This window comes from Panthera onca, chromosome E2 (assembly GCF_046562875.1).
Source record: "Panthera onca isolate mPanOnc1 chromosome E2, mPanOnc1 haplotype 2, whole genome shotgun sequence".
Classification (NCBI taxonomy): Eukaryota; Metazoa; Chordata; class Mammalia; order Carnivora; family Felidae; genus Panthera; species Panthera onca.
Genome location: NC_138353.1, coordinates 17,022,755 through 17,050,523, shown reverse-complemented (window position 1 = coordinate 17,050,523; position 27,769 = coordinate 17,022,755). Strand labels below are relative to the sequence as shown.

The 27,769-nt window shown below is 37.2% G+C and overlaps 1 protein-coding gene across 2 annotated transcripts; it reads left to right on the top strand.

Moving 5' to 3' along the window:
• The first annotated feature begins 1,687 nt into the window (after positions 1-1,687).
• Positions 1,688-20,737, top strand: ZNF260 (zinc finger protein 260). Of its 2 annotated transcripts, XM_060652182.3 has the most exons (4): positions 1,688-2,155; positions 2,708-2,873; positions 4,629-4,842; positions 14,493-20,737. In XM_060652182.3, the coding sequence occupies exon 4, from the start codon at positions 14,962-14,964 to the stop codon at positions 16,189-16,191; it is 1,230 nt and encodes a 409-aa protein (XP_060508165.1). In that variant the 5' UTR covers positions 1,688-2,155; positions 2,708-2,873; positions 4,629-4,842; positions 14,493-14,961; the 3' UTR covers positions 16,192-20,737. The 2 variants fall into 2 exon arrangements, with proteins under 2 accessions (XP_060508165.1, XP_060508164.1); XM_060652181.3 differs by lacking the exon at positions 2,708-2,873.
• Positions 20,738-27,769: the final 7,032 nt, after the last annotated feature.

Here is a 27,769-nt window from a genome sequence, read left to right as displayed (position 1 = left end):
CTACACATTTAATGCAATCCCTATCAAGATACCAACTCAGGTGGGGTGCCTGAGTGACTCAGTCAGTTAAGCATCCAACTCTTGATTTTGGCTCAGGTCATGATCTCACAGTTTGCGAATTCAAGCCCCACACCAGGCTCTGTGCTGCAGCACAGAGCCTGTTTGGGATTCTCTCTCTCCCTCTCTCTGCCCCTCCCTCGCTCTCTCACGTTCTCTCAAAATAAATAAATAAACATTAAAAAAATACCAACAGTTTTTTTACAGAACTAGAACAACAATTCTAAAGTTTGTATGGAACCACAAAAGACCCTGAATGGCCAAAGCAATCTTGAAAAGAAAAGCGAAGCTGGAGGCATCATAATTCCTGACATCAAATTCTATTACAAAGCTGCAGGAATCAAAACAGTATGGTACTGGCACAAAAACAAATACATAGATCAACAGAATAGAAAATCCAGAAATGAATCCACAACTGAATGGTCAATTAATCTTTGGAATATCCAATGGGAAAGAGACAGTCTCTTCAGCAAATGATGTTGGGAAAACTGGAAAGCAACTTGCAAAAGAATGAAGTGGACCCCTTTCATACAGCATACACAAAAATAAATTCAAAATGGATTAAAGACCTAAATGTGAGACCTGAAACCATAAAAATCCTAGGAAAGAGCACAGGCAGTAATTTCTCTGACATTTGCTGTAGCAATTTTTTTCTAGATAAGTCCCCTGAGGTAAGGGAAACAAAAGCAAAAATAAAGCATTTCAGAAATAAAGAGAAAATACCAAGGCACCTTTAACATAACTTTTCATTATCACAACCAGTATTTCCTCTTCCAATGGACAGCTCTCTCGAAGAGAATCAAGATGGGGAAGGATATAACAGACCATTCTTGGGGCCCAGATGACAAGGTCAACTGGCTCCATTTGCTCCTCCACATCAGAGCTTGCAAATCAATCTCAGGGTCAGAGAGAGGAGTCAGGGTCTTTACTGTCAAGGCTCACAGCCGTCTTGTACTCCCACACATGACTATGTGTGACACAGTCACCAACACAAATCTCCCCAAATTCATACAGTCTCACACCCACCACTAGACACAAAGTAACACCTTCAATCACAAACACAACACCTTCCGACCCTCCCCACAGTCATAATACCCACGGGAGCTCATTCACAAAGCTCTCTACCCTTGTACACAAAGTGGAATACAAGGTCACACAGTCACAACCTCATACTCACTACGGGGACACACAGTCACAGGTAACCCATATCCATACACAGTATTACACACAGTAACACAGACTCACAGTGGCATAATGAGCTAATCCTCACCGGCACACACGGTATCACACATATTCACAATCACACATACACATATCACTGGGACAGTGGCGAAATTTCACAACTGCCCCTCCTCAGCCCCTTCTGCCCGAATAGACTTAATACTCAGGTCTCCCTCCCGACGCCGGGGTCTCTGGGCTTTGTCCAACCTCGGCCTTCTCTGAAACGTGTTAGTCGCCCGGCCGAACCCCTAAGAGACCACCACAAGCTAGCGTCCAAGCACAACTCAGCTCAAAGCTGCCAGCCGCGCTGAGGGAAGGAACGGCGAACGCGGTGCCTCCTGGGGAATGTAGTTAAGCGCCACACTCGCGACGAAGATGGCGCCCGGCTCGAACCCCGCCAAAGAAATCCCCGCCCCTACCCACCCTGAGGCATGAATTGCGGCCCAGTGTTTCAGCGCTCCAGGGGTAGGTAGCCTTGCCCCTTGGCTCCTACTTGGAGTAAGCCCGGCATGCCTGAACTGAGTTTATTATAACCCAAGGCACACCACTGCCCTCTCCCAAAGGTAAAGTTAACACAGGTCGAGTATTAAACTGAGTCCTGACACTCGGTCTACTTACACTCCTCCCCTCACCAGGGAGACACTCCCACAAACTCTGGCGCAGAAAAGAAAGCGCGAAAAAGCTGACTCGAACCACCGAAACTTATGGGAAATGTAGTCCGCAGTCAGAAAAGTAGAGGACCGGCCAATACCGACAGATTCTGTCCGGTATTGAGCCGGGGCTTGACGGAGCCCAGGAGACCTCTGGGAGTGTTAAACCAGCCAAGGAGTGCGCAGGCGCAGACTTTCTGGCTCGCCATGGTCGTCTTTGTCTGCTGGTGAGTTTGGTTTCGGCTTCGCGAAGCGCAGATCTGGGCGTGGGACCTGGGTTTCTGGGCTCGGAATCTGGTCAGGGAGGCTGTAGGGGAGGATTCTTGGAGATTGCGACATGGCTGGAGAGGCTAAAGGGGAGGAATCGCCTTCTATGACGTGCATTGTTCAAAGCCTATGTGGATGGGGGCAGGGGTACTGGGGGAAACTGGGGCGGGACCGCGGCGGGGTGGGGGTGGGGGTATGACGGAGTGTATGAGATTGTTGTAGAGGTACCACTTGTGTGAGAACTCTGTGGTTCCAAGTGTGTGAGAATGGATGGCATTGTGAGCTTTATGGGGTAGTAACCTCAACCTCACTTTTCTCGTTTCTAAAATAATTAATAAAGATGCATCTTTCTGGAGCATCCGTTTTTCTGAAAGAAAGGAAAATGGCTAAGATATAGAGATAAGTAATTTTTAAAGCGATTTTTATATAAAAGCAGACTCATTGTGCAGTAGAAAACAAAATTAGTATTAACAATTTTTTAAAGTAAACATTTCCGGAAAACTTGTTTCTAGATGTCTAGACTTCCCCTATGTATTGACTCAGTTCTTTGGAGGAACTTTGGTGAGGCCAATTTGAAAAGCCCTGGACTAAGGAAGAGCTTTAAGAGCTAGTTTCCACTAGCGTAGACAGCACAGAATTGGGAAGGATGATGTCCTGTCTTTGGTTCAGAGATGTCAGGTAACAGATTTAAGATTCTCTTGTTTCTCAGTGACATGGCAGTGACTCGTAATTTGACCAGGTTTTCCCCAGACCAAAGGTTGGCCTTTGTAAATGTAGCGAAACAAATTTTCTTCTAAAATGACGCTTCCTTCTAGTATTGTATCGCGCTTAATATATTTTTCAGTAGAATGAAAAAGAACCATGGTACAAAAATGCATATACACAAATAATAGCTTTGGTACATACAAAAAGGTAATCAGTAATAGTTATGAAGACAGTAATTACAATAGTGACAAATCAGATAAAACACCTAGGAATAAATAAGAAATGTATAAAAATCTATATGAAGATTATTCTTTAGTGTTAATGAAAGACCCAAAATAAGACTTGACCAAATGGAAATACATATCTTACATTTTAAAAATCTTCAAGCTATTTTGTGAAGAAAGTGTGTCTGTTTGGTGCAATATACTACTTTTTTAGTGGGTGGGAAAAAGAATGTGTATTCATAGGTGCATGAAGGAACTTTTATGTATATGAAGATTATTCTTTAGTGTTAATGAAAGACCTTTTGAAGTTTACCCAGAAAATAACGGTTGTCAGAGGAGGGAGATGCAATAGTTAGGGCAGGGGTAAGAATCACAGTTTTGCTTGCCTGTGTTGTATATTTCCATTTTTAACGGATGGAGGGATTCAGTTTCTGTGTTCAGTCCATTACTTTCCAGATGTTTATCACTGCCTCATTCTTGAATGTTTCCTTGACTTCCATTACACTACTCTCATTTGTATAATTCCAGTCAAAACCAAGGAATAACCTCCCCCTCAAAAAAAAAAGCTCCATTAGTGACTTAATGTTTCTGTTTGTCCCTTAGCTATTAGTGTTCCTAAGTTTCTGAATTATCTTTTTTTTCTTTTCCCCCTCTAAGAACAAAATTCCACTGCTGTGGCTTCACTTGACAGGTGACTAACAAATGTCCATTCGTAGTTGAGCTCTGTCCAATTTGCTAATGGACAGCTCCACCTTGAGGCTACACCGGAACTTCACACTCTTTGTGTCCAAAATGTTAATTCTGGTATCTCCGCCTCCTATGGTTTGCCTCCATCCATTCCCCTTTGCATTACCTGTTTCATCAATTAGTAACACTGTCCAGCCAGATTTTAAGCCTCTTATATCTGAGTCAGGGAAGAGCTTCTGAGTAATTTTGACTTTTGTCATTCATTCTCCATTACATATTGGAGGCCTAGATTTTTTTTTTTTCCCCTTAATGCTTATTTATTTTGAGCGGGGTAAGTAGAGAGGCAGAGGTAGAGGGAGAGAGAATCCCAAGCAGGCTCCATGCTGTCAGCACAGAGCCCAATGTGGGGCTCCATCTCACAAACCATGAGATTATGACCCGAGGTGAGATCAAGAGTCTAACACTTAACTGACTTAGCCACCCAGGCACCCTGACAAAAATGTTTTTATTGGGGAAAATGATATTCAAAACTGTGACTCTTTAATCAGGAGCAAGGCCACAAGTGACACTTGCACAGGTTGTGATTCTGTAGAACTTTAACAACTCAGTCTTGTAATTTCTCTGTATAACCTAAATTCTGAAAAATAAATAACCTAAATTCTGTTTCCCATTCCTGAAATGTGTGGAGGCTTTAAATGGCATAATGGGTTTGGCTGAGGATGCAAAGTGTAAATGCTCTTTTTCAATGTGCTCATGTGTATGTGTGTGCTCCAGCTTCTAAGCCAAAAGGTCATCATTACTTTGTTCTTTTTCATAGACCAGCTTCCTTGTGCATCCCCAGGAACTGCACTTCCTTTACCCATCAAATCCCTTAAGGATCCTTTGGTCTCAGCGTGAATTATGGGATTCTGCTTTGACCCTCAAGAGTAATGTCCAAGTCCTGTGTCACTGTTTAGAAGTTTAAAGACACCAGTTTAAACAAGAAGAGCAATGAATAACTGAGGAAGAAATGTAAAGGAGGTGCTTTCCAGGTGAGTAAGAAGGAACCCAGAAGGATGAATGGGATAAAGATTCATTGTTATTTTTTTATGATATATCTTTTTTTTTTTAATGTTTGTTTTTGAAAGAGAGAGTGTGCACATGGGGAGGGCAGAGAGAGGGAGACAGAGGATCCAAAGCAGTTCCACATGGACAGCAGAGAGCCTGATGTGAGGCTTGAACTCAAACCAGAGATCATGACCTAAGCGAAGGTCAGATGCTTAACCACTCAGGCGCCCCTCTTATAGTTACTCAACCTGCGACCTCTGAAAAAACTTTTGAGGCAAGTTTTTTTATAAGCCCATTGGAGTAACAGTTGCTGGGAATTCTTTAGATACCTAAATAACATTTCCAGATTCTCTTGCTTGATCGTGCTCTTTTTTTTTCTCAGATTTTGGGGGACTGCTTGCCCCTGTAACCTCTATTCTGGATGCTAGCCTCTTTACTTCATTTGTAGTCTCAATTTTATAAATTTTCTAGCCTAAATATTGTGTTTTCCCTTTCACTAACATTTTATTTCTCCCCACTTCCATCTTAGAGTTGAATATTACCCCTTATCATTATTTCTTATTCCCTTCCTACCTACTATCATAGCACAACCTTTCTCATTCTCTTGCTTTTTAACAATATAGCAGGCTAGGAAATTAGTGCTGACTTCCTACTAGTTCACATCTCTGTTACTCTTTAAAAATAGTACTATCATCTTTAAAATCCAATACATATACTTAATAGAAAATTAAGGGGCGCCAGGGTGGCTCAGTCGGTTAAGCATCCGACTCTTGGTTTCAGCTCAGGTCATGATCTCGCAGTTTGTGAGTTCGAGCCCTACATCAGGCTCTGCACTGACAGCTCGAAGCCTGCTTAGGATTCTTTCTCTCTCTCTCTCTGTCTGCCCCTCCCCCACTTGCTCAATCAGTCTCTTTCAAAAATAAACAACAACAAAAAAGTTTTTTAAGAAAATTAAAGAATGGTTCCTCAATCCTGGCCCTCGGTTCTCCATTTCTGTTCCCCAGAAGCAGCCACTATTAAATGTGCTTTCTTCTAAATGTTTTTATGAGTATACAAGGAGGCTTTAACAATGACATGATTTGACTATGACAAGAATACTGTTGTTGCTGTGTTGAGAGAAGATATATAAAGAGGCAAAGGCAAAAGTAGCAAGAATAGTGAGGAGTCTATTAAATAATACAGGGAAGACATAATGTGGCTTAGACTTTGGTGGTCCTAGTGAGAATTATGAGAAATGGCCAGATGCTGACCGTATTTTGAAGATAAAGCCAAGAGGATGTGGAAACATAATGGGTGTGTTACCTAGGAGAGAGTTGTTCAAGGGTTGAGCTCAAGCCTTGAACAACTGAGAAAATAAGGTTGTTATTTAACGAGATGAGAAGAATTTGGGAGTTGGTTTGGGAGAACAAGGGTTTGATTTGGGGCAGGGTAAATTAGATCCGTATTAGACATCTAAGTGCAGATTTTGAGTAGCAAGTGGTTATGTGAATCAGTTGAGGAAAGAGGTCCAGTCTAGTGATTAAATATTTTCAAAATATATATCAGAATGCTCAAATGTCAACCAAACTCTTAAATGTATTCTGTGAAAATGGTGACGTGTTAGAGCAGGAGTTGGCAAACTACATCCTACTATGTATTTTTGTAAGGAGTTTTACTGAAACATGGCCATGTTCAGTGCATCTCGTCCATTCATTTTCTTATTGTCTGTTACTACTTTCATGCTACGGTGTCCAAGTTGAGTAGGTATCTACAGATACATGATATTGTAAAGCATTAGACAGGACTAAAAAGTATATCAATCATGGTAAAGCTAAGTGACTATAATAAACCCCAAAATGTACTGGTTTAAGGAATATAAGAATTGATTTCCTGGTCACATAACAGTTATGTGGTGAGTAATGAAGATTTGCATGGTAGCTTTGGTCTTTGTGATCCTTTAAATGATCCAGGTTTCCTCCAGGTTCTGTTGATCATTTAGTTGTGGTTGAAACGGGTCAACAGTGCATCCTAGTTCCACCCAAGTAGAGAAGGGAGAAATGATCACTGTAGGGCAAGAGGCCAGTAAACTTTCTGTAAATGTCCAGATAGTAAATACTTCAGGTTTTGTAGGTCCTAGGATCTCTGCTGCAACTACTCAAGTCAGGCATTATAGCACAAAAATAGTTTCCTTAGGATTAGAGTATTTTGACTTCTATTTTGAAAATATTTGGGGGGGGGGGCACCTGGGTGGCTGAGTCTGATAAGCAAGCAGCTTAGTTTCGAAACTAAGCTGACTCTTAGTTTCGAGTCAGGTCATGATCTCGTAGTTTGTGAGTTTGAACCCTGCATCAGGCTCTGTGCTGCCCATGCGGAACCTGCTTGGGATTCTCTCTCTCTACTGTCTCTCTGCCCCTCCCCCACTTCCGCTATCTCTGTCTCCCTCAAAATAAATAAATAAACTTTAAAAAAATATATAAGATGTGTTAATTACCAAGATGTCATTTCTGTGTTTTCTTTAGTTAGGAATATAGTGGGCTAAGTCCTGATCTGTTCTACATCATACTTTTGCAAATATAATGAATTTAAGAATTGGAAAATTTTAAATAAATGTTATTACTGTCATTTGTAAAAGTTTAGTAAATTCCACATCTTGAACCATCTACTGGGGTAATAAAATAACAATGGTCTCTTTTTTTCTATATCTACTTTACTGTTTAGGTTTCTTGTCTTTTCTGGTCTCAGTTTTCATAGGTAATATTTGGTTTTCAAATTTGTTTGTATGGAGGTGAGCGAATAATCTCTACAGTCCTTTTCTGTCTATGGTTATTTCCAAGTAATCATTTTTTATTTTTATAATTTTGCTGTTATTCGTCTTTAGTTTTTCCCTAAGAATCAACTTGTGGATTTATTATTTCAAATTTTGTTTGTAATAATTAATTTTTCTTATCTGTACTTTTTTTTTCTTACATTTACTTTTCCTTATTGTAATTCCTTGGTTTGAATGCTTATTTTATTGTTATTTCTTTTTATTTTTTTTAAAGCTTATTTATTTATTTTGAGAGAGCGAGCTCATGCACACAAGCAGGGGAGAAGCAGAGAGAGAGAGGGAGAGAGAGAATCCCAAGCAGGCTCTGTGCTGTCACTGCAGAGCCTGATGCAGGGCTAGATCTCAACGAACCATGGGATCATGACCTGAGTTGAAATCACCCAGGTGCCCTATGTTATTTCTTTTTAGAATAATGTAAACATATATGTTAAAACTTACCCAAGCATTTTTTTCAAATGTGTTCTATAGGCTCTGATATACATTGTTTTTGAATTTTTCTGAATATTTCTGAATGTTTTGCAATTTATTTTAATTTTATCTTTGACCAAAGTGTTTGTTCAAGCCAGTATATTTTGAAATTTACAAGTGAGGGGTGCTTGGGTGGCTCAGTCAGTTAAGCATCCGATTTCAGCTCAGGTCATGATCTCACGGTTCGTGGGTTTGAGCCCAGCATCAGGCTCTATGCTGACAGCTTGGAACCTGGAGCCTGCTTTGGATTCTGTCTCTCTCTCTCTCTGTCTCTCTCTCTCTCTGCCCCTGCCCTGCTTGTGCTCTCTTTATCAAAAATAAACATTAAATTTTTTTTTAATTTGAATTTTACAAATGAAAATTTCCTTTTTTCTAATGTTTTTTTTTAATGTTTATTTATTTTGAGAGATAGAAGTGAGAGAGAGTGCACGTGCACATGCACACAAGCAGGGAAGGGGCAGAGAGAGAGAGCTGAGAGAGAATCCCTAGCAGGCTCTGTGCTGTCAGTGCCAGAGCTTGATGTAGGGCTCAGTCTCATGAACCGGTGAGATCATGACCTGAACTGAAATCAAGAGTCAGTCACTTAACCAATTGAGCTACCCAGGCACCCTGTTTTAGATGTGTACCTTACAGAGAGTTTAGGTAGGTTTTATTATGTCAGTTGTTAAACCTTCGCGTGTGTCAAAATCATCTAGAGGGCTTGTTAAATACAGATTGCTAGGCCTTACCTGCAGGTTTTCTTGATTCAGGAAGTGTATGTTGGAGCCTGAGAATTATCTGTATGAGCCTGTCATAGTCTTTTTCTTTTAATAGTTCTTTTTTTTCTAGTTGTATTTATTGACAGGAACAGTATGGTTAGTATTGGTTCTTTTATTTAATGTTATGTGTTCTGTTTTAAATTTGACCTCATCTTTTTTATCCTTTACTATAGGATCTTTGATTTCCTTGTCTTGAGTACATATGCCTTTCCTTCTGAAAATAATGGAAAGTTTGTTATATTTTATTATAATAATTATTTTGTTATATTCTCTTGGTTGCCTTTATATTCATAACTTTCTTAGTCTTCGTCTTCCATTTCTTCAGGTACTATACTTTACTCCTCACTAAGGAATGACGTATATTTTATACTTTAGTGTATTTTTAGTCTCCCTCCTCTCTTTCCCACACTGTTGATAATTGTGATTATTATTTCAGTTTTAAATAGTATCAGTTGTACCCTTCTTCCCTCCCCATTCATATATATGAAATTATTTGCATCTTCGTCTTTGATTGTGCAGTGAGCCATCTATCAAAGTCCTATCCATCATTTACCCTTGGGCTTCATTTTTATTAAAATGTCCCTTCATTATCACTTTTAGCCCAGTATCTCTAATCTTCTATTCCCATAGCATATTATAGTTTCCAGAGCAACTTGAATTCTAAGTATATGCTCTCTTACATTTGTATTTTTCCCTTTCATGTTTAAGACCTACATTGAAGCTCATTGAGACAAAAGCTGGTATTTTACCCTTGTTATCTGCAGTCTTGAGCACAAAGAAGATGATTAACAAATAACTGGTGATTGTTGTAGAGCTTCAGGTGTGGAAAGATTTACTTTTTCAGCTTTATTGAGGTATAATTTCCATAAAAGTCAACCCCTTTAGTATATTATTTGATAAATTTGGTAATTGTATACAGTCATAAAACCAACACCAAAACCAACATATAGAACAGATCCATCAACAGTTCTTTGTGCCCTTTTGCTGTAGAGCCATACCCCTCCCCCATCCCTGGTGATCACTAATTGGCTTTATGTTACTAGGACTTGCCATTTCTAGAATTCATATAAATGTAGTCATTCACTGCATAATCTTTAGCATTTAATTTCTTTGATTTAGTTTTACATTTTTGAGATTAATTCATGTTATGTATATGAATATTTCATTTTTTATTGCTGATTATTATTATAAGTATGGATATAATTTGTCATTGATAGACATTTAGATTATTTCCATTTTTGACTATTATGAACATTCATATACTAGGTCTTTGTGTCAACATATATGTTCATTTTTCTTGAATAAATGCCTAGAAATGGGATTGCTACACAGAATAAGTATATATTGAACTTTATAAAATACTCAGATTATGTTCCAAAGTAGCTGTATCATTTTTCATTCCCACCTACAGTTTTTTGAGAGATAGTTGCTTCACATTCTTACACTTGGAATGGCAGTTTTTTAATTTTAGCCATTTTAATGGATGTGTAATGTATCTCACCGGGATTTTAATATGCATTTCTGATCACTAGTTTGGATGAACGTCTAATGTACTTATTGGCCATTCATATATCTGATTTTGTGAATATCTTTTCTAGTCTCTTACCCATTTTATAAATTAGATTACCTTTTTTTACTGAGATTTAGGAGTTCTATATATTTTGGATATGAGCCCTTCATCAGTTTCTACCAGTCTGGCTTTTCTTTTTTTTAACTGTGTTTTTGAAGGGCATTAGTTTTTTATTTTGATTAAGTCTACCATTTTTTCTTTATAAAAGAAATAGTTTTAACACTTATGTTGAGGTCTTTAATTCATTTTGAGTAAATTTTTGCCTATGGCATGCAGTAAAGGTTGAGGGTTTTTGTTTTCTAATTTTAGAAATTATAGCATTGATGTGAGTGACAGTATATTACTAGAGTCAGCTCTTACAATGATTTATAAGAATCATTTATAAGAAAATGAGGAGGCATGCATGCAAGTCTTGATCTCAGGTTTGTAAGTTTGAGCCCCATGTTGGTTGTAGAGATTACTTAAAAATAAAATCTTAAAAAAAAAAAAAGAAAAAATGAGGATAAAAGTTTGAGAGGGACAGGACAGATCAGGATAACATTGAAGATTTGCAGCCAGTAGAAAACATTTATAAAAGAAAGGATTGAGAGTGAGGACAAGACAAGAGCTCTTCACAAAAGAAGAGCTTTGGTGCCAGTCATTTCAGGCATAATGATAGAAAGAAAACAAATGAAAACTGAAATTGATGGCAACGACAGTTTCTATATCTAGAAATGATAGTATCAATAATCAAAACACTGCAGTAAATCAGATTTCAAGGCAAAAATGGCTGTTTTCTGGCCTATTTTACTTTTTTTCATTAATATGTACTTTGCTGTTTAGCCATGTGAAACTTAACTGAGACTAGATAAAAAGAGTACTATCTATAGTTACTATACGATTATAGATCAATTCAGGTTAAAAGGCTCAGGTCTTCAAGGACATCTCTGCAGGTATAACACGTAGGGGCTTTTAAAAGTGAAATAGGATTATAGTTATGCTTGCACCATCCTTCGTCACCCACAGTTCCTCCTCCACATAGGCAACCACTTTCAACTCAATAAACTGGTGTTTATTCTCACATTTTATACATCTATTTTACCTACTTTTGATTTAACCATTTTACAATATTATCAGCTTGGGGGTGCCTGGCTGGCTTAGTTGGTAGGGCACGCGACTCTTGATCTCGGGTTTGTAAGTTCAAGCCCCACTCTGGGTGTAGAGATTACTTAAAAATAAAATCTTTTGGGGTGCCTGGGTGGTTCAGTCAATTGTGGGTCCGACTTCGGCTCAGGTCATGATCTCCTGGTTCATGGGTTTGAGCCCTGCATCAGGCTCTGTGTTGATAGCTCAGAGCCTGGAGCCTGCTTTGGATTCTGTGTCTCCCTCTCTCTCTGCCCCTCCCCTGCTTGTGCTTTCTCTCTCTCTCGAAAATAAATAAACATTAAACTACATTTTTTTCTTTTTTAATTTTTTAATTTTTTTTTAATATTTATTCATTTTTTGAGAGACAGAGAGAGACAGAGCATGTGTGGGGGAGGGGCAGAGAGAGAGGGAAACACGGACTCCAAAGCAAGCTCCAGGCTCTGAACTGATAGCACAGAGCCCAATGTGGGGCTCGAACCCATGGACCGTGAGATCATGACCTGAGCCAAAGTTGGACCCGCAACCGACTGAGCCACCCAGGTGCCCCTAAACTACATTTAAAAAAATAAAAATAAAATCTTTTGAAAATAAAATCTTTTATACATACATAATTTTATATATTATATGTATATAAATATATATATGATCAACTTGTTAACATGAAAGATGGGATTTTGAAAATTTCCTGTATTAATTTTTCTTCATATTTTCTCTGGAACTCCTTTAAGAGATCTTGAACCTCTTAGACGCCTCCACTAACCCACTAATTTTCTAATCATTATTTCTTTCTCCCTTCTTTCCATTCTTCCTTTTTTTTTTTTTTTTTTTTTTTTTAATTATTCTGGGAGATTTCCTGGAATTTTTTCCCCTAAGCTATTGAATTTTTTAGTTCAACATATTACTTCTTTGCAAAAGCACTTCAGTATAGAACTCTGTTGATAGGGGTGCCTGGGTGGCTTAGTTGGTTAAGCATCCGACTTCAGCTCAGATCATGATCTCTCAGTCCATGAGTTCGAGCCCCATGTCGGGCTCTGTGCTGGCAACTCAGAGCCTGGAGCCTGCTTCAGATGCTGTGTTTCTCTCTCTCTGCACTCCCCCATTCACACTCTGTCTCTCTTGCTCTCAAAAATAAACATGAAAAAAAATTAAAAAAAGAAAAAGAACTCTGTTGATATTTCTGTGTTTTCAGTGCTTCTGTGATACTAATTACAGTATTGTTTATGTGTGTGTTTCTTTTGTTCCTTTCCTTGTTTTTTCCTATTTGTTTTGATCTAGCTTTCACATTAGGGCTTTCATCATTTTTTTGTGATCTTTAGCTCTATGTTAAAATTTAACATTGAGGTACCAGAAACACTATTGTAATCTTTGTGCATGGTTGGGGCTTGTAAAATGGTGGGCTTCACTATGCAGCATTTAGTCCGATATCTAGATGATTCTTTTAAATGACTCCAAATGTGAATATCTGTAAGTGTTTTCATGACCTTTTCATTTTTTCAGTAAAGAACCCTCCCTGGGTGCCTGGGCGGTTCAGTTGGTTGAGTGTCTGATTTGATTTCAGCTCAGGTCATGAACTCATGGTTTGTGAGTTTGAGCCCCGCATGGGGCTCCGTGCTGTCCATGTGGAGCCTGCTTGGGATTCTCTCTCTGCCCCTTGTGTGCCCTCCTTCTCCCTCTCTCTCTCAGAATAAATAAAAATAAGGAAGGAAGGAAGAAAGAAAGAAAAAAGAAACCAACCCATCTATTGTTTGACACCACCAACCACCAGCATTTCTAAAGAGCAGCAGTAGAAAGGGGTTGGAACCCTATTCTACATAGGAATTTTTACTCCCTCTTTTCAGTATCTACTTTGCCTATCATCACTAAGTTTGGAGGCTCCTGGTTATATTTTGGATAATAAATTCCTATATCCTTCCAGTTAGGAGAATTAGGTACATAAGCTGCTGCTTTTATAATCATTTTATAAGTTCCACCTTCTACTCTTACCCAGTCACTCCAGTTATAGAGCCTTTGTGTTGACAGCTGTATCACAAATTACCTTGCTTCTAGGTAGCATCCTCTTTTGCTGGCTTTTTATTTAAGCCACTTGATTCTGCTGTTAATTTATAGTTCTTTATTTGCTTTCCTTTCAAAATTTCCTAAATCTTTTCATCCACCGGTGTCTTCTCAACCTCTGCAGTGTTTATGAGTATATTCCCTTCATCCTCGTACTATCATTTGAATGGAGTTTCAGGAAGATACAGAATAAATATCTTATTTAACCATATGTCCTCTTTAATAATTCTATTTATTTTTTATCCTTTCATCTTAGGCTCTCCCAATCTTATGTGTTTGTTTTTTCATCCTGTTTGTTACCTGTTCTTTATATTTTATTTTACTGATTTATAAAATGCAAAAGTTACATTTAAAAACAGTTTGAGCAGGGTGCCTGAATGGCTCAGTTGGTTAAGCCTCCCAACTCTCGACTTCGGCTCATGTCATGATCTCACAGTTCATGGGTTCGAGCCCCACATTGGGCTCTGTGCTGATGGTGCAGAGCCTGCTTGGGATCCTCTCTCTTTCCCTCTCTCTCTGTCCTTCCCCGGCTCGTGTGCACACTCCCCCTCTCTCTTTCTCAAAATAAATAAACTTAAAAAAATAATAAAAATAAAAACAGTTTAAACTACATGTTCCTGTGAATGTTATTTGTATTTAAGCTTTCTTTTTACTGTGGGACTAGGTTTGAAATAAAGAGTCTATTTTACAATACCACATTTAAAAATTTTTGTTAAAAATACTGGAAAAAATCACAAGTGTTAGTGTTGATGATGATGATAGCCACTTTATTGGATATTTACTACATGCTAGGCACTAAATATTTTACAGTTATTAGCTCTTTTCAATGATGATTTTGTTTTTATTCCCTTTTAGAAAAGGTCTGGGAAATTTATAAATAGATGAAGACTCATCATGGAAGACATGAGAGTTAAGTCTCATCTTTCTCCATGAAAATATAGTTTAGAAAAAACTGAGAAAACCTGGGCATAACAGAAAAGTATTTCCTTTGAGGACAGATGTTGATTCTTTACGACTACATCTCTATGTATGAGACTCAGTTTAAGAGAGTTCAGAACATAATTTATACTCAAATATAAGTGAAGCTAAGAAAGAACCATTAAGAATACAATTGATATTATATGTTTCATCCCAATCTGTAATTGTCTAATCTCAGGATAAGCAATGTAAGTCTTTCATCATAAATTCAGCTTCATTAGATACCTGAGAATTAATACTGGAGAGAAACCTATGAATTTGGTGAATGTGGAAAAGCTTTCATCTATGTCACATTGTCAAGAAATACTGAAGAATTCTTGTTGGAAAAAATATCTGCGTGATAAGAATGTTGGAAAGCCTGAAGCCTGAAGCAGATCTCCTTCAGCATGATCAAATTCATACTAGAGAGAAACCTCATGAATGTAATGAATGTGGAAAAACCTTCAGCCTGAAGGAAAACCTCATAGAGCATAAGAAAATGCATACTGGAGAAAAATCACATGAATGTACTGAATGTGGTAAAGTATTCTCTCGAGTCTCATCCCTTACTCTACATTTGAGAAGTCATAGAGGAAAGAAACCATATAAATGTAATAAATGTGGAAAAGCCTTCAGTCAGAAGAGAAACTTCCTTTCTCATCAGAAACATCATGCGGGAGAGAAACTCTATGAGTGTGGGAAAGCTTCTATTCAGATGTCAAGCCTCATTAAACACCAGAGAAATCATACTGGAAACAAACCCTATGCATGTAAGGAATGTGGAAAAGCTTTCAATGGCAAATCATATCTCACTGAGCATGAGAAAATCCATACAGGAGAGAAACCATTCGAATGTAATCAATGTGGAAGAGCCTTCAGCCAGAAGCAGTACCTCATTAAACATCAGAATATCCACAGTGGAAAGAAACCCTTTAAATGTAATGAATGTGGAAAAGCCTTTAGCCAGAAAGAAAACCTGATTATCCATCAAAGAATACATACTGGAGAGAAACCTTATGAATGCAAGGGGTGTGGGAAAGCTTTCATTCAGAAGTCAAGCCTTATTAGACACCAGAGAAGTCATACAGGAGAGAAACCCTATATATGTAAAGAATGTGGGAAAGCCTTCAGTGGCAAATCAAATCTCACGGAGCATGAGAAAATTCATATTGGAGAGAAACCCTATAAATGTAATGAATGTGGAACAATCTTCAGGCAGAAGCAATACCTCATTAAACATCACAATATTCATACAGGAGAGAAACCCTATGAATGTAATAAATGTGGAAAAGCCTTCTCTCGAATCACATCACTTATTGTACATGTGAGAATTCATACGGGGGATAAACCTTATGAATGTAAAATATGTGGGAAAGCCTTCTGTCAAAGCTCATCTCTTACTGTTCATATGAGAAGCCATACAGGTGAAAAGCCCTATGGTTGTAATGAATGTGGAAAAGCCTTCTCTCAGTTCTCAACTCTTGCTCTGCATATGAGAATCCATACTGGAGAAAAACCTTATCAGTGTAGTGAATGTGGGAAAGCTTTTAGCCAGAAGTCACATCATATTAGACACCAGAGAATTCATACTCACTAAAGCTCGATAAACGCCTTGAATTTAGGAAAAGCTTCAGCAAAACTCAGACTTAATGGTATACCAGAAATTCATTTTATAATAAAGTGGCTTGAATGTGGAAAATACTTCAACAAATCAAAACTTAAATACTAACAATTTTAATAAGTATCATAGTTTAAAAACCTATGCTCCCAAAACTCCCACAGCAAACATTGTTAATGATGTACTTTTAGGAGCAATCTCATTGAAGTAAGTATGGATCCAGTCATGGACACTAAGCAGCATGGTTCTGGAAGGCCTACCTGATGCATTAAGACAAAGATATGAGAGGTATAAAGATTTTAAATTAAGAGACAAAATTGTCATTTTTAAAATTTTTTGCTACAGATGTAATCAAAAGTATTTGTTCTTGATGCATTCATAGAAATCAAAGATTGGGACAGAATATTGTATTCAGAAACATGCATGCCTTTATGGGGAATTGGTAATTGATAGAGATGATAACAAAAGTTGGTAGGGGAATTATGGATGATTCAAAAAATGGTCTCAGGGTAACTGATTCTTCATGTGGAAAAAATATTGGATCTCTGCCATAGTAATACATTAAAGAATTTATTATGAAATCCAAAAGTATTGTAAAGACCAGAATGCAAAAAGCAAAACTTGGTAACATAAGAATTTTATAGGAGAATGTTTTTAAAACCTCCAGTAGGAAAGAATTTCTAAAATAGATTCCAGAACACACACTCTTGAGTGTATATGCATATACCCAAGAAACTGATACATGTACTTAAGTTAGGGAGTCATGTATCTTTATGTTCATTGCAGCATGAATTACATTAGCAAAAAATTGGAAACGTGTGTTGCTTGTGAAATGGATAAATACAATGTGATATAGGCACACAGTAGAATATTCTCTAGTAGTTAAGTATAACAGATTATATATATAAATAGAAAGACCTGAAAAATCATGTGGCGTGAAAAAAAATGAAGAGATCAATATGTTATAATCGTTAGCTCTGTGAATTTGAATGAAATCAACACTATTATTAAGCATTAGTTATGGAAGAACATTTTTATGGAAAACTGAAGAATGGATTGGAAGGATACACACTCATTTCCCAAAAGTGATTGCCTCTAGAAAGAAAGGTAGCAGAAAAGAAATGGGACCAAGCATGGTTGTTAAAGGATATCTCAGTTTTGTATCTAAATACCATCATTAAAAAGAAATAAAGATTCCAACTAAATATAACAAAATGTTAGTTAACTCTGGGTTGTGGTAATATATGTGTTCTATTGTTTGTGCTATTCCTGAAAATTAAAAAAGATAAAGATAGGAGTAGGAAAGTTGTACATGCAGTACATGTAATAATGGACTCACAATCCCAGGCAGATGCTACTATTTTATAGAAAATATTTCTAAAATCATACCTTTATTAGAAGTTATTTTTTTTAATTGGATGGTAGCTTAAATTATTTAAATGTACTCTTGCATGTCACATCACTAATATGTGTGGTCTCAGAAATTAAAGCATGATTCTGCAACAGGTTAAGTGGGTTACATACATTTAAGAATCATATGATTTAATAATACTTGCACAGACTTGATACTACTAAGAACTAGTTTTTACTGAAACATCAGAAATTTTAAGAGTCCACATAACTAGTATTAGCATTAATAATTTGAGATTTTTAAAATGAAGAAACCAAGTTACTCTTAAATTTTTAAATATGCCACTGAATAAAACTTCAACTCTTGCATTTTACCTTCAATTTTAACCTCAGACATTTTTATTCTCTATTCTGCCAGATATAATTGATAGATCCCCTGTTTGTTTGTTTCTTTGGTGAAAATGGTGCTAAAAGAGATCTGAGACCTAAACAGTATTGTTTTATGTGAAGCAAATCTTTTTGCCAATTTTTGTTTACTTGATCCCTTTCCACAACAACTTGACACATAAAGAGTTGTTAGTGCTCTTTTTGAAGTGATAAAAATGAGTATGCAATATTTAAACCCTAGGCATATGTCAAATATATCAATTTCTTTTAAATACAAAATAATGAAATGCTAATAAAACCATAGTACTACACCACTTATTAGCAGTTTTGAAGATTGGTTTTAAGATTATAAATTCCAGGGGTTGTTTATGTGTTTTCATGAATCTAAATTATCCTCTATTTTCTTCCATTCTTCATTAAACATTCCCCTTGTATTTCTTAAGTGTTTTGCCCTTCCATTTGTACAGCTGTGAAGTCACCAGAGCAATTTAGAACTCTTAATTCAGACCAAACTAGGAGGATTACCTTTTGGTGCCTGCAGTGGGTTGGTGCCAAGGTGCAACAATGATTACGATAGTCAGATAGAGTAAGATGAGTAACACCTGGGATACTGTATACTGTAAATTTACTCTGATATTCCCTACTGATTCAACTTGTTGCTAGTTATTTGCCACCACAAACAACCCTACAGTAAACATTTTTTTTTTAACATTCTTAAAATCAGACCTTAAATTTCAGATATTTTTATTTCTGAGGCAAAAGATTGTTAGATTAAAGGACATATACTATTTTTTAATTTTAATAGATAATATCGGTCATTTTCAGAAACACATCTTTCCTCTAACCCTGCAATAGATGGTAATATACTACTTAAATTTATGTTTGTCTGATGAGCATACACCTCAACTGCTCCTAGATTTGCTGCTTTGTAAACTTTTGCATTGTTGGCTCATTTTCCTATAGGATTATTTATCTGTCAATTTTGAAGACCTCTTTATATGTTAGACGTTAGGAATTTGCCTAATTTTTGTCATAAAAATATTTTTCCATAAAAATATCTTAAATTTCTGTGTAATCGATATGTATTTTTTCTAAGCTTACGGATTGGTTAAAAAGATACTTTAATCTCTAGATTGTATATGTAATTTTTCTTAGGTTTTCTTGCAAGTTGTTTATTGTTTACTTTTTTCAATATGTAAATATTTAATATATCTAGAATTTATTTTTTAACATCCTATAAAATGAAGATTCATTGTTATTTTCTTCCAGATGGGTTTCCAGTTATACAAGCACAATTTGTTAAAATAACCCATCTACTCAGCAGTCAGTCACATAGTTCTGACACCAATCTGCAGTGTCCACCAACAGCAATCACAGATTTGAACTGGCAATCAAAAAAACAGAATAGGCTTTAACCCAACATTAGGTTTATTATTAGCTTTGTCCTGATCAAAACAACAACAACAACAAAACCACCTTTACAATACTGCAACTACCCAAGCAAAGATAGTTTCGAGGACCTATGTACTGCTGAAAGGAGAAAAGGTCAGAATGGGTGCAGTTCACCTAAGCCCTGGGAAACAACGTTCTCACCCAGGATATATTACTATAACCCACCACTGCATCTGCATGGTGTACCCCCATCACATGGGGCACACCCAGTTGTAAGACTGAAACCCACTTAAGCACAGGGAAGCTGCTACCTTGTTTTCCCAAGACTTATGATACCTTAGTCATATAGGCTAGCCATGTTTTCATGCCAATTCACAGCTCTTCCCTCATCTAGGTACAGGATACAAATGAATCTACAGTAGTATTTTCTTCAAGGAAACTGGTATGAAGGCAAATCTAAGGTTCTCTTTCTACACATGGGTCAGTAGGAAAGGCCTGTTGTTTTTACCAGTACCATCCTTTTCCTATTTAACTGACTTCAGTTATGTGATCCTTTAACCATATGATCTTTTCTTCATTCAACTGAAACTGCCTGTAGTTTCACTTGTACCAAAACCTATTCTGCATTTTCATTTCACTAATTTATTTTTCTACTTCTATACTAATACCATATTAACTGATAAACTGATTTAACACTAGCCTTACTGCATTTTGATACTGCATATTAGACCAAGTCCTCGCTGTTTTTCATAGTTTTATTGGCTATTCTAGTTTTCTTTCTATATAAATGAAGATGGTGTTCTCAAAATACAAAAACTCTTTGATAGTTGGAATTACATTAAATTTATATATTTATTTTGAGAGAAATGACATTTTTTATTTTAAGTCTTCCTGACCCAAATTGTAGTGTGCCTTTGCATTTCTTCAAACTATGATCATGTCCTTCAGCATGAGGGTTCTGAACAAAGTAATCTGAATGCCATCCCTGCTTAATATTATATTATAGAAAAAGTTTGTTAGTTGGGTGAATAAGAAAAATCCCTATTATGGACTAAATGTTTGTAGCCCCCCAGAATTCATATGTTGAAGCCCTGATTTCTATTGTGATGGTGTTTGGAGATGGGGCTCTAAGTAATTGGGTTTGGATTAGGTCATGAAGGTGGGACACTCATGATGGGAACAGTACCTTTATAAGAAGTGGGAGAGAGATTATAAGAACATAAAGAGATTTCTTTCCATTTGTATACACAAGTCCTGTGAGTGCAGGACTTCTTTCTGTAGACAGAAAGAAGCTGTCTACATACTAGGAATTGGACCTTCACAGGATTTGCCAGCACTTTGATCTTGGGATTTCCCAGCTTCTATAACTGTAAGAAATAAATGTCTGTTTAAACCACCCAGTCTATGGTATTTTGTTGTAATGCCCAAGATAAGACAATCCCTTTCCTGCTTAATTCTACTGGGCTCCTAATAAATGGTAAAACAAAAAGCACTTTTCATTAGGAAAGTAAAATTCCAACTCCCATTATTAATAAGGTCTATAATTTTAATTTAAAATTGTTTTTAACGTTTATTTTCGAGAGACAGAGACACAGTGGACTACAAATCCACAGAAATCTGGGGCAAGACATGGATAGAGACACACAATAGATAATCCACAGCCTGAAGGAAAAGCTAGGGTAAGACTCAGGGAAATTAGGGTATTCAAAATCAGATGTATATATGGGGGATTTAGAAAGGCATACACCTGCCCATCCAAGAAGCATACTAAAGAAAGACCTGAGAAGACAAGATTCACATCCAGATAATCCCTAAATTCAGAGAAATCCTAGATAAATTGTAAAGGAGTATCCCAACACAGAGCCAATCAGCAAAGACTACAAAAGATGATGGTTGTGTGGTGGTGTTCTTTTCTTTCAGTTCCCAGCATTCAAAAAACTCTGTCAAACTAGGTAAAAATGGGTTCCAGTTCAAGATGGCAAAATAGGGAAGAACCAGTAGAATTCGCCGCCTCCTAGGACACACTGACATACAGCTACATATGGAGTAATCGCCTCAAAAAAAAACGTAAAGGCTGGCTAAGGGACAACTACACATTGGGCAAACAAAACCACATCAAAGCATGTAGGAGAGGCTGAGACAATCTCACCATAAACCTCAGCCCTAGAGTGGCAACCCACAACTGGGAGATAACTCAAAACCTGGAGCTTCTACGGGGAACAAGGAATTGAATGCCACATCGGGCAACTCCACTTTTAGGATCTTCACCTGAGAGATGAGCTCCGAAACATCTAACTTTTAAAACCAATGGGGATCACATCCTGAGACCCACAAGATTGTAGCAATCTGGAAGAGAGCTCTCAGGGGCAATCATGTCCAGATATAAAAAAATTTTAAATTCTTTTTAGAAACCTCCATACTGTTTTCCATAAGTGGCTGTACAAATTTATATTCCCACCAACAGTGCACAAGGGTTCCCTTTCTCACATCCCTACCAACATTTTAGTTTAGTTTTTTTTTTTTTTTTTTTTTTTTTTAGTAGCCATTCTGACTGGCATGATGTGATATTTCATTGTGGGTTTGATTTGTATTTCCCTGATGATTAATAATGAAATTCAGCATAAACTCAAGTAACATATGATCCAGCAATTAGCCTTCTGGATATTTATCCTAAGAAAACAAAAACACTAACTCAAAAAGTTATATGCAGCCCTGAGTTCACTGCAGCATTATTTACAAGAGCCAAGGTATAGAAACAACCTAAGTCTCCACTGATGGATGAAGAGATAAAAAAATTGTGATATATGTGTGTATACACATACATACATACACACAACAGGATCTTATTCAGCTATAAAAAAGAATGAAATCTTGCCAGTTGCAACATGGATGGATCTTAGGGCATTATGCTATGTGAAATAAGTCAGAGAAAGACAAATACCATATGATCTAACAAAAATCAAATCTAACAAAAAAAAAATCAAAAACAAAAAAAAAAGCTAAAAATAAATACCAAGCTCTAAAATAAAGAGAACAGGTTGGTGGTTTCCAGAGGTATGGACAGTGGGGGTTGGAGAAATGGAAAATCTTTTTTGTTTGTTCAAATGAATTGGTTAGGGGTGCCCAGGTGGCTCAGTTAAGCATCCAACTTGGGCTCAGGTCATGATCTCACAATTCATGAGTTCAAGCCCCGCATTGGCCTCTGTGCTGACAGCTCAGAGCTTAGACCCTGCTTCAGATTCTGCGTCTTTTTCTCTCTCTGCCCCTTCCCCACTTGTGCACTGTCTCTTTCTCTCAAAAATAAACATTTAAAAAATGAGTTGGTTAAAGAATGAATAAATAGATGCTATTTACATCTGTTAATTTTACATTAATAGAGAAAAAAGCTAAAATTGAACTAAGGAAAAATATCAAGTGGTCACATGTGACAAGAAACAGTCTATGCAAAAATAGTTTAGGAAAGTATCAGATTACACAGTCTTCAACAATCAAAAATAATGAACCTGGAGAAAGGGGGACAATCTAATTTCCAGAATTAACATTTTATAACAGTGCCCAATTTTCAACATAGAGCACAAGGCATTGAAAAAACTGGACATGACTCATTCAAAGGAACAAAATAAAAGAAATTGTCCCTGAGAAAGCCCAGTCATCAGACTTATGAGGCAAAGACTTTAAAACAACTGTCTTACAGCATACCTGTAAGCATGCAGCTCTTGATCTTGGTGTCATGGGTTCAATCCCCACATTGGGCACAGAGGTTACTTAAAAAAATGAAACAACTATCTTTTTATTCAAAATTTTTTAATGTTTAGTTATTTTTGAGAGAGAGACACACAAAGCACAAGCAGGGGAGGGGCAGAGAGAGAGAGGGAGACACAGAATCTCAAGCAGGCTCCAGGCTCCAAGCTGCCAGCACAGAGCCTCATGCAGGGCTCGAACTCAAACCGTGAGATCATGACCTGAGCTTTGGTCAGATGCTCAACCCACTGAGCCACTCAGGTGTCCCAAAACAACTGTCTTAATATGGTCAAAGACCTAAGGGAAAAACATAAGACAAAACTATCAGGAAAACCATATGAACAGAGTTAGAGTGTCAACAGAAATTACAAAATAGTACCAAACAAATTCTGAACCTGTAGTATACAATAGCTGATATAAAAAAAACTTACTAAAGGGGTTCAGTATCAGATTTGAGCAGACAGAAGAAAAACAATGAGCGAACTTGAAGACCATTAAAATTGAGTCTAAAGGGCAGAAACAAACCAGAATGAAGAAATGTGCATAAGGGACAGACATTAGGACACTAATAAGCAATCCCTATTAAAATTCCAATGGCATTTTATATAAATAGAAAAACCCATCCTAAAATTCATATAGAATTTCAATGACCCTGGATAGCCAAAGGAATCCTGAAAAACAAGAACAAAATGGAGAATTTCTTGCTCCTGATTTCAAAATTTACTACAAAGCTACATTAATTAAAACAGTATAGTACTAGCATAAGGACAAGCATATAGCAAACGGACTATGGTAGAGAGCCTAGAAACAAACCTTTGCATATATTGTCAAATGATTTGCAACAAGAGTGCCAAGAATATTTAATGTGAAAAAGACAGTCTTTTCAATGCATTTGCTGGGAAAACTGGATATCCACATACAAAAGAATGAAGTTGGGTCCTAACCTAACACCCTATATAAAAATTAACTCAAAATAGAACAAAGACTTAAACTTAAGACCTAAACTCTTAGAAGGGGACACCTGGGTGGCTCAGTCCATTGAGCATCCGACTCTTGGTTTTGGCTTAGGTCAAGATCCCAGGGTCATTGGATTGAGCCCTGTGTTGGACTCTAAGCTGAGCATAGAACCTGCTTGAGATTCTCTCCTTCTCTCCTTCTGCCCTGCTTTCCAACTCACACACACTTCTCTAAAATAAAAATTAAAAAATTAAAAAAAAAAAAACCAAAAACCTCTAAGAAGAAAACATAGGTGAAAACTTCATGACATTGGATTTGGCAACAATTGTTTGGACATGACACCAAAAGCACAGGTAGCTAAAGAAAAAAATAGATAAACTGGACTTCATCAAAATTAAAAATGTTCGTATTAAAGGTCACTATCAAGGGTGAAATGAAAAGACAAAAAAATTGGGGTACCTGGCTGGCTCAGTCAGCAAAGCATACAATCTTGAGGTTTTAATTCGAGCCCCATGTTGGGTGTAGAGATTACTTAAAAATAAAGCCTTAAAAAAAAACTGGAAAAGACATTTGCAATGCATATACTAATATCTAGAATATATTTAAAAAATCCTATAACATCTAGACATTTCTCCAAAGTAGATAGATATACAGATGGCCAATAAGCAAGTGAAAAGATCCTCAATGGCACTAGTTTTTAGGGATATGTGAATCAGAACTGCAATGAAATACCATTTACCCATTAGATTGGCTATTATAAAAAAGCGCAAAATAAGTGTTGGCAAGGATGTGGAGAAATTGGAACCCTTGTCCATTGCCGGAGGGAATGTTAAATGGTACATTACTGGAAAACAAGTCGGTGGCTCCTGTTAAACACGGAATTACTATATGGTCCAGCAATTCCACTCTGGTGTATAAACAAAATAATAGAAAGCAGGGACTCAAAGAGGTATCTGTACAACTGTTTTCATAACAGCATTATTCATGATGGCTAAAAGGTGGAAACAACCTAAGCATCCATTGACAGATGAATGGATAAACAAAGTGTAGTAAACACATACAATGGCATATTTTTAGCCTTATAAAAGAATATGGATACAACATGGATGAACCTTGAAAACCTTATGCTACGCGAAATAATTCAGATACAAAAAGCACAAATATGATTCAACTTCTATGAGGTACCTAGTACAGGCAAATTCATAGACATGGAAACTAGAACATAACTTACAAGGAGGAGGGGGGATGCAGAGTTACATAGTTTCAGTTTGGGATGATGAAAAAGCTTTGGAAATGTATAGTGGTGATAGTTACACAACATTGTGAATGTACACCACTGCACTGTACAAAAATAGTTAAAATGGTACATTTTATGTTATGTGTATTTTACTACAATGTAAATATATTACCTGATAGCATGTGATGAGTAAATGTTAATAATAATAATTATCACGTAGTACGTGAGGGGAGAAGTCTCATACCAATAAGTTGAAAAGCAATAATCCTACAAAATCAGTCTGAGCTGTGTGATTAAAAGAGTAATATTTGTTCAGACAAGGTAAAGATCAATACTGAGTCTTGTCTTAGGCACAAATAAAAATTAACATTAGAAGATTTTGTTTGTTTTTTTTTTTAATCTTTTTTTCAACGTTTTTTATTTATTTTTGGGACAGAGAGAGACAGAGCATGAACGGGGGAGGGGCAGAGAGAGAGGGAGACACAGAATCGGAAACAGGCTCCAGGCTCCGAGCCATCAGCCCAGAGCCTGACGCGGGGCTCGAACTCACCGACCGCGAGATCGTGACCTGGCTGAAGTCGGACGCTTAACCGACTGCGCCACCCAGGCGCCCCTAAGTTTTTTATTCTGAGAGAGAGAGAGCACACGTGCGTACGTGAGCAGGGGAGGGACAGAGAGAGATGGAGAGAGAGAATCCTAAGCAGGCATGGTGCTAATCAGTGCAAAGCCTGACGTGGAGCTCAGTCCCATGAACTGTAAGATAATGACCCGAGCCAAATCCAAGGGTCGGTCACTTAACCAACTAAGCCACCCAGAAGCCCCTAGAATATGTTTTTATACAGATAGAGCGTACAATGAAGGCAAATGTAGGGAAGAACACAATATAAGTAACATTAAGGAAACTTGAAATAGGGTACAGGAAGAGTAAATCTTACCTACTCTAGTACAATTATCTTCCAATAATTCCAGATTCTGTGACCCAAAATGCACTCATTTGGCATTGTCTCCATAAAGACCCTCAGTCATAAATGGAAACTATTTTCAGTGATCCTTCAAATGGGAAAAGGAAGAGTATGCCAGTTGGGCAGCGATTTTCCCATCTGCAAACATAGGGACATTTATTGAACATCTTTTTACAGCCCAGGCCTTTAAGGAGCTGTGTGTTTTTATAAAAGCCTCAGTCATATACTTTGCCAAACGTCCTAAATACAGAGTGCATAAACTCTAATCTGTTTTGTTTTGTTTTGTTTTGTTTCATTAAATCATTGATTCTTGACCCCATCAAGTCAGGTCCTGTTGTTGACCAGTGGACATAAAATACGCTCTTCCCTGAGGCTTACACAGTATAGTACAGGAAACAGATTTGGGTCGGATAACCATAAAAGTTGTGGGACAGAAGCATGTGAAAAGATCTGCAGGACTACAGAGGAGCCTATGACAAATTTCAAAGCCGTGTCTGGTGAGGCTTCTCAGAGAAGGTGAAATTTAAGCTGAATCTTGACAGGTGAGAGTGACATCACTGGGCAGAGAAGGGAGAAAAGATCATTACCAGGCAAAGGATATCCTATGTGCAATTGGTCAAGGGCTGTATAACAGAAACTGTATATTTGCTATCCCCAAGTTAAGAGCAGTTCCCACCCACTTCACCTAGTTGATGCAGACTCATCAGCGCGGTGGTTAGTTTCTCAGGCAAGTAATCTCTGAGATACCCAAGTAGGGCAAAAATGGTATTTTTACTGCTTATCAAAATATATAAATCATGTAGCAACATGAAACTTCTGAAAATTTTATTTTGTTTTAATTCCAGTGCAATAAAATTTACATGTATTTGTATGACTGATAAATATGTCTCCCTAAACAGAAAACATGTTTATGTGTATTCACAATTGAATTTCACTGCTCTTTGCCCAGTTTCTGGACTTCAGAAGGTGCTCAAAAAATATGGAAGGGAGGAAGGAAGGAAGGAAGGGAGAGAGAGAGGGAGGGAGGTAGATACCCCACCTCCAAACACGACAAATGAGTTGCCAATAATTGATAGAAGTCTAAGATGAATCCCCAGGACTCCTGATTTCTGGTCAGGACTCTTATTGAACAACAAAAAGCTATATATAGGTCAGGGGAAATTTTTGTAGTTATTTTGAAATTCAGCATTTTCTGTTGATATGAAGATCTAGTTATATTCTTTCCAAATCACCGTACCTTTCTTTTTCATGGTCATCTCTCCAAGAGCTCTTAATACACTTGAAAGTCCATAAACTTTGGAAGCAATGATTTTTGCACCTCTCTCTGAGTATTAATATTCACAGTAATCATCTTTCAGGGAACTACAATATCTCAGATCTGACAAATATTTCCATTATCTGCCCAGGATAAGATGGCAATGACTTCTACTGTTCTTTTTTATTCTCTTCTCACAAGTGATCCATGGTGTCTTCATGAATGGAATACTAGGAAAAATGGTATTCATATTTGTAGATTTATGAAATATTTCCA

Excerpts from the sequence above, each read along its gene's own strand:
- ZNF260 (XM_060652181.3), top strand. The coding sequence starts at position 14,962 with ATGTTGGAAAGCCTGAAGCCTGAAGCAGATCTCCTTCAGCATGATCAA.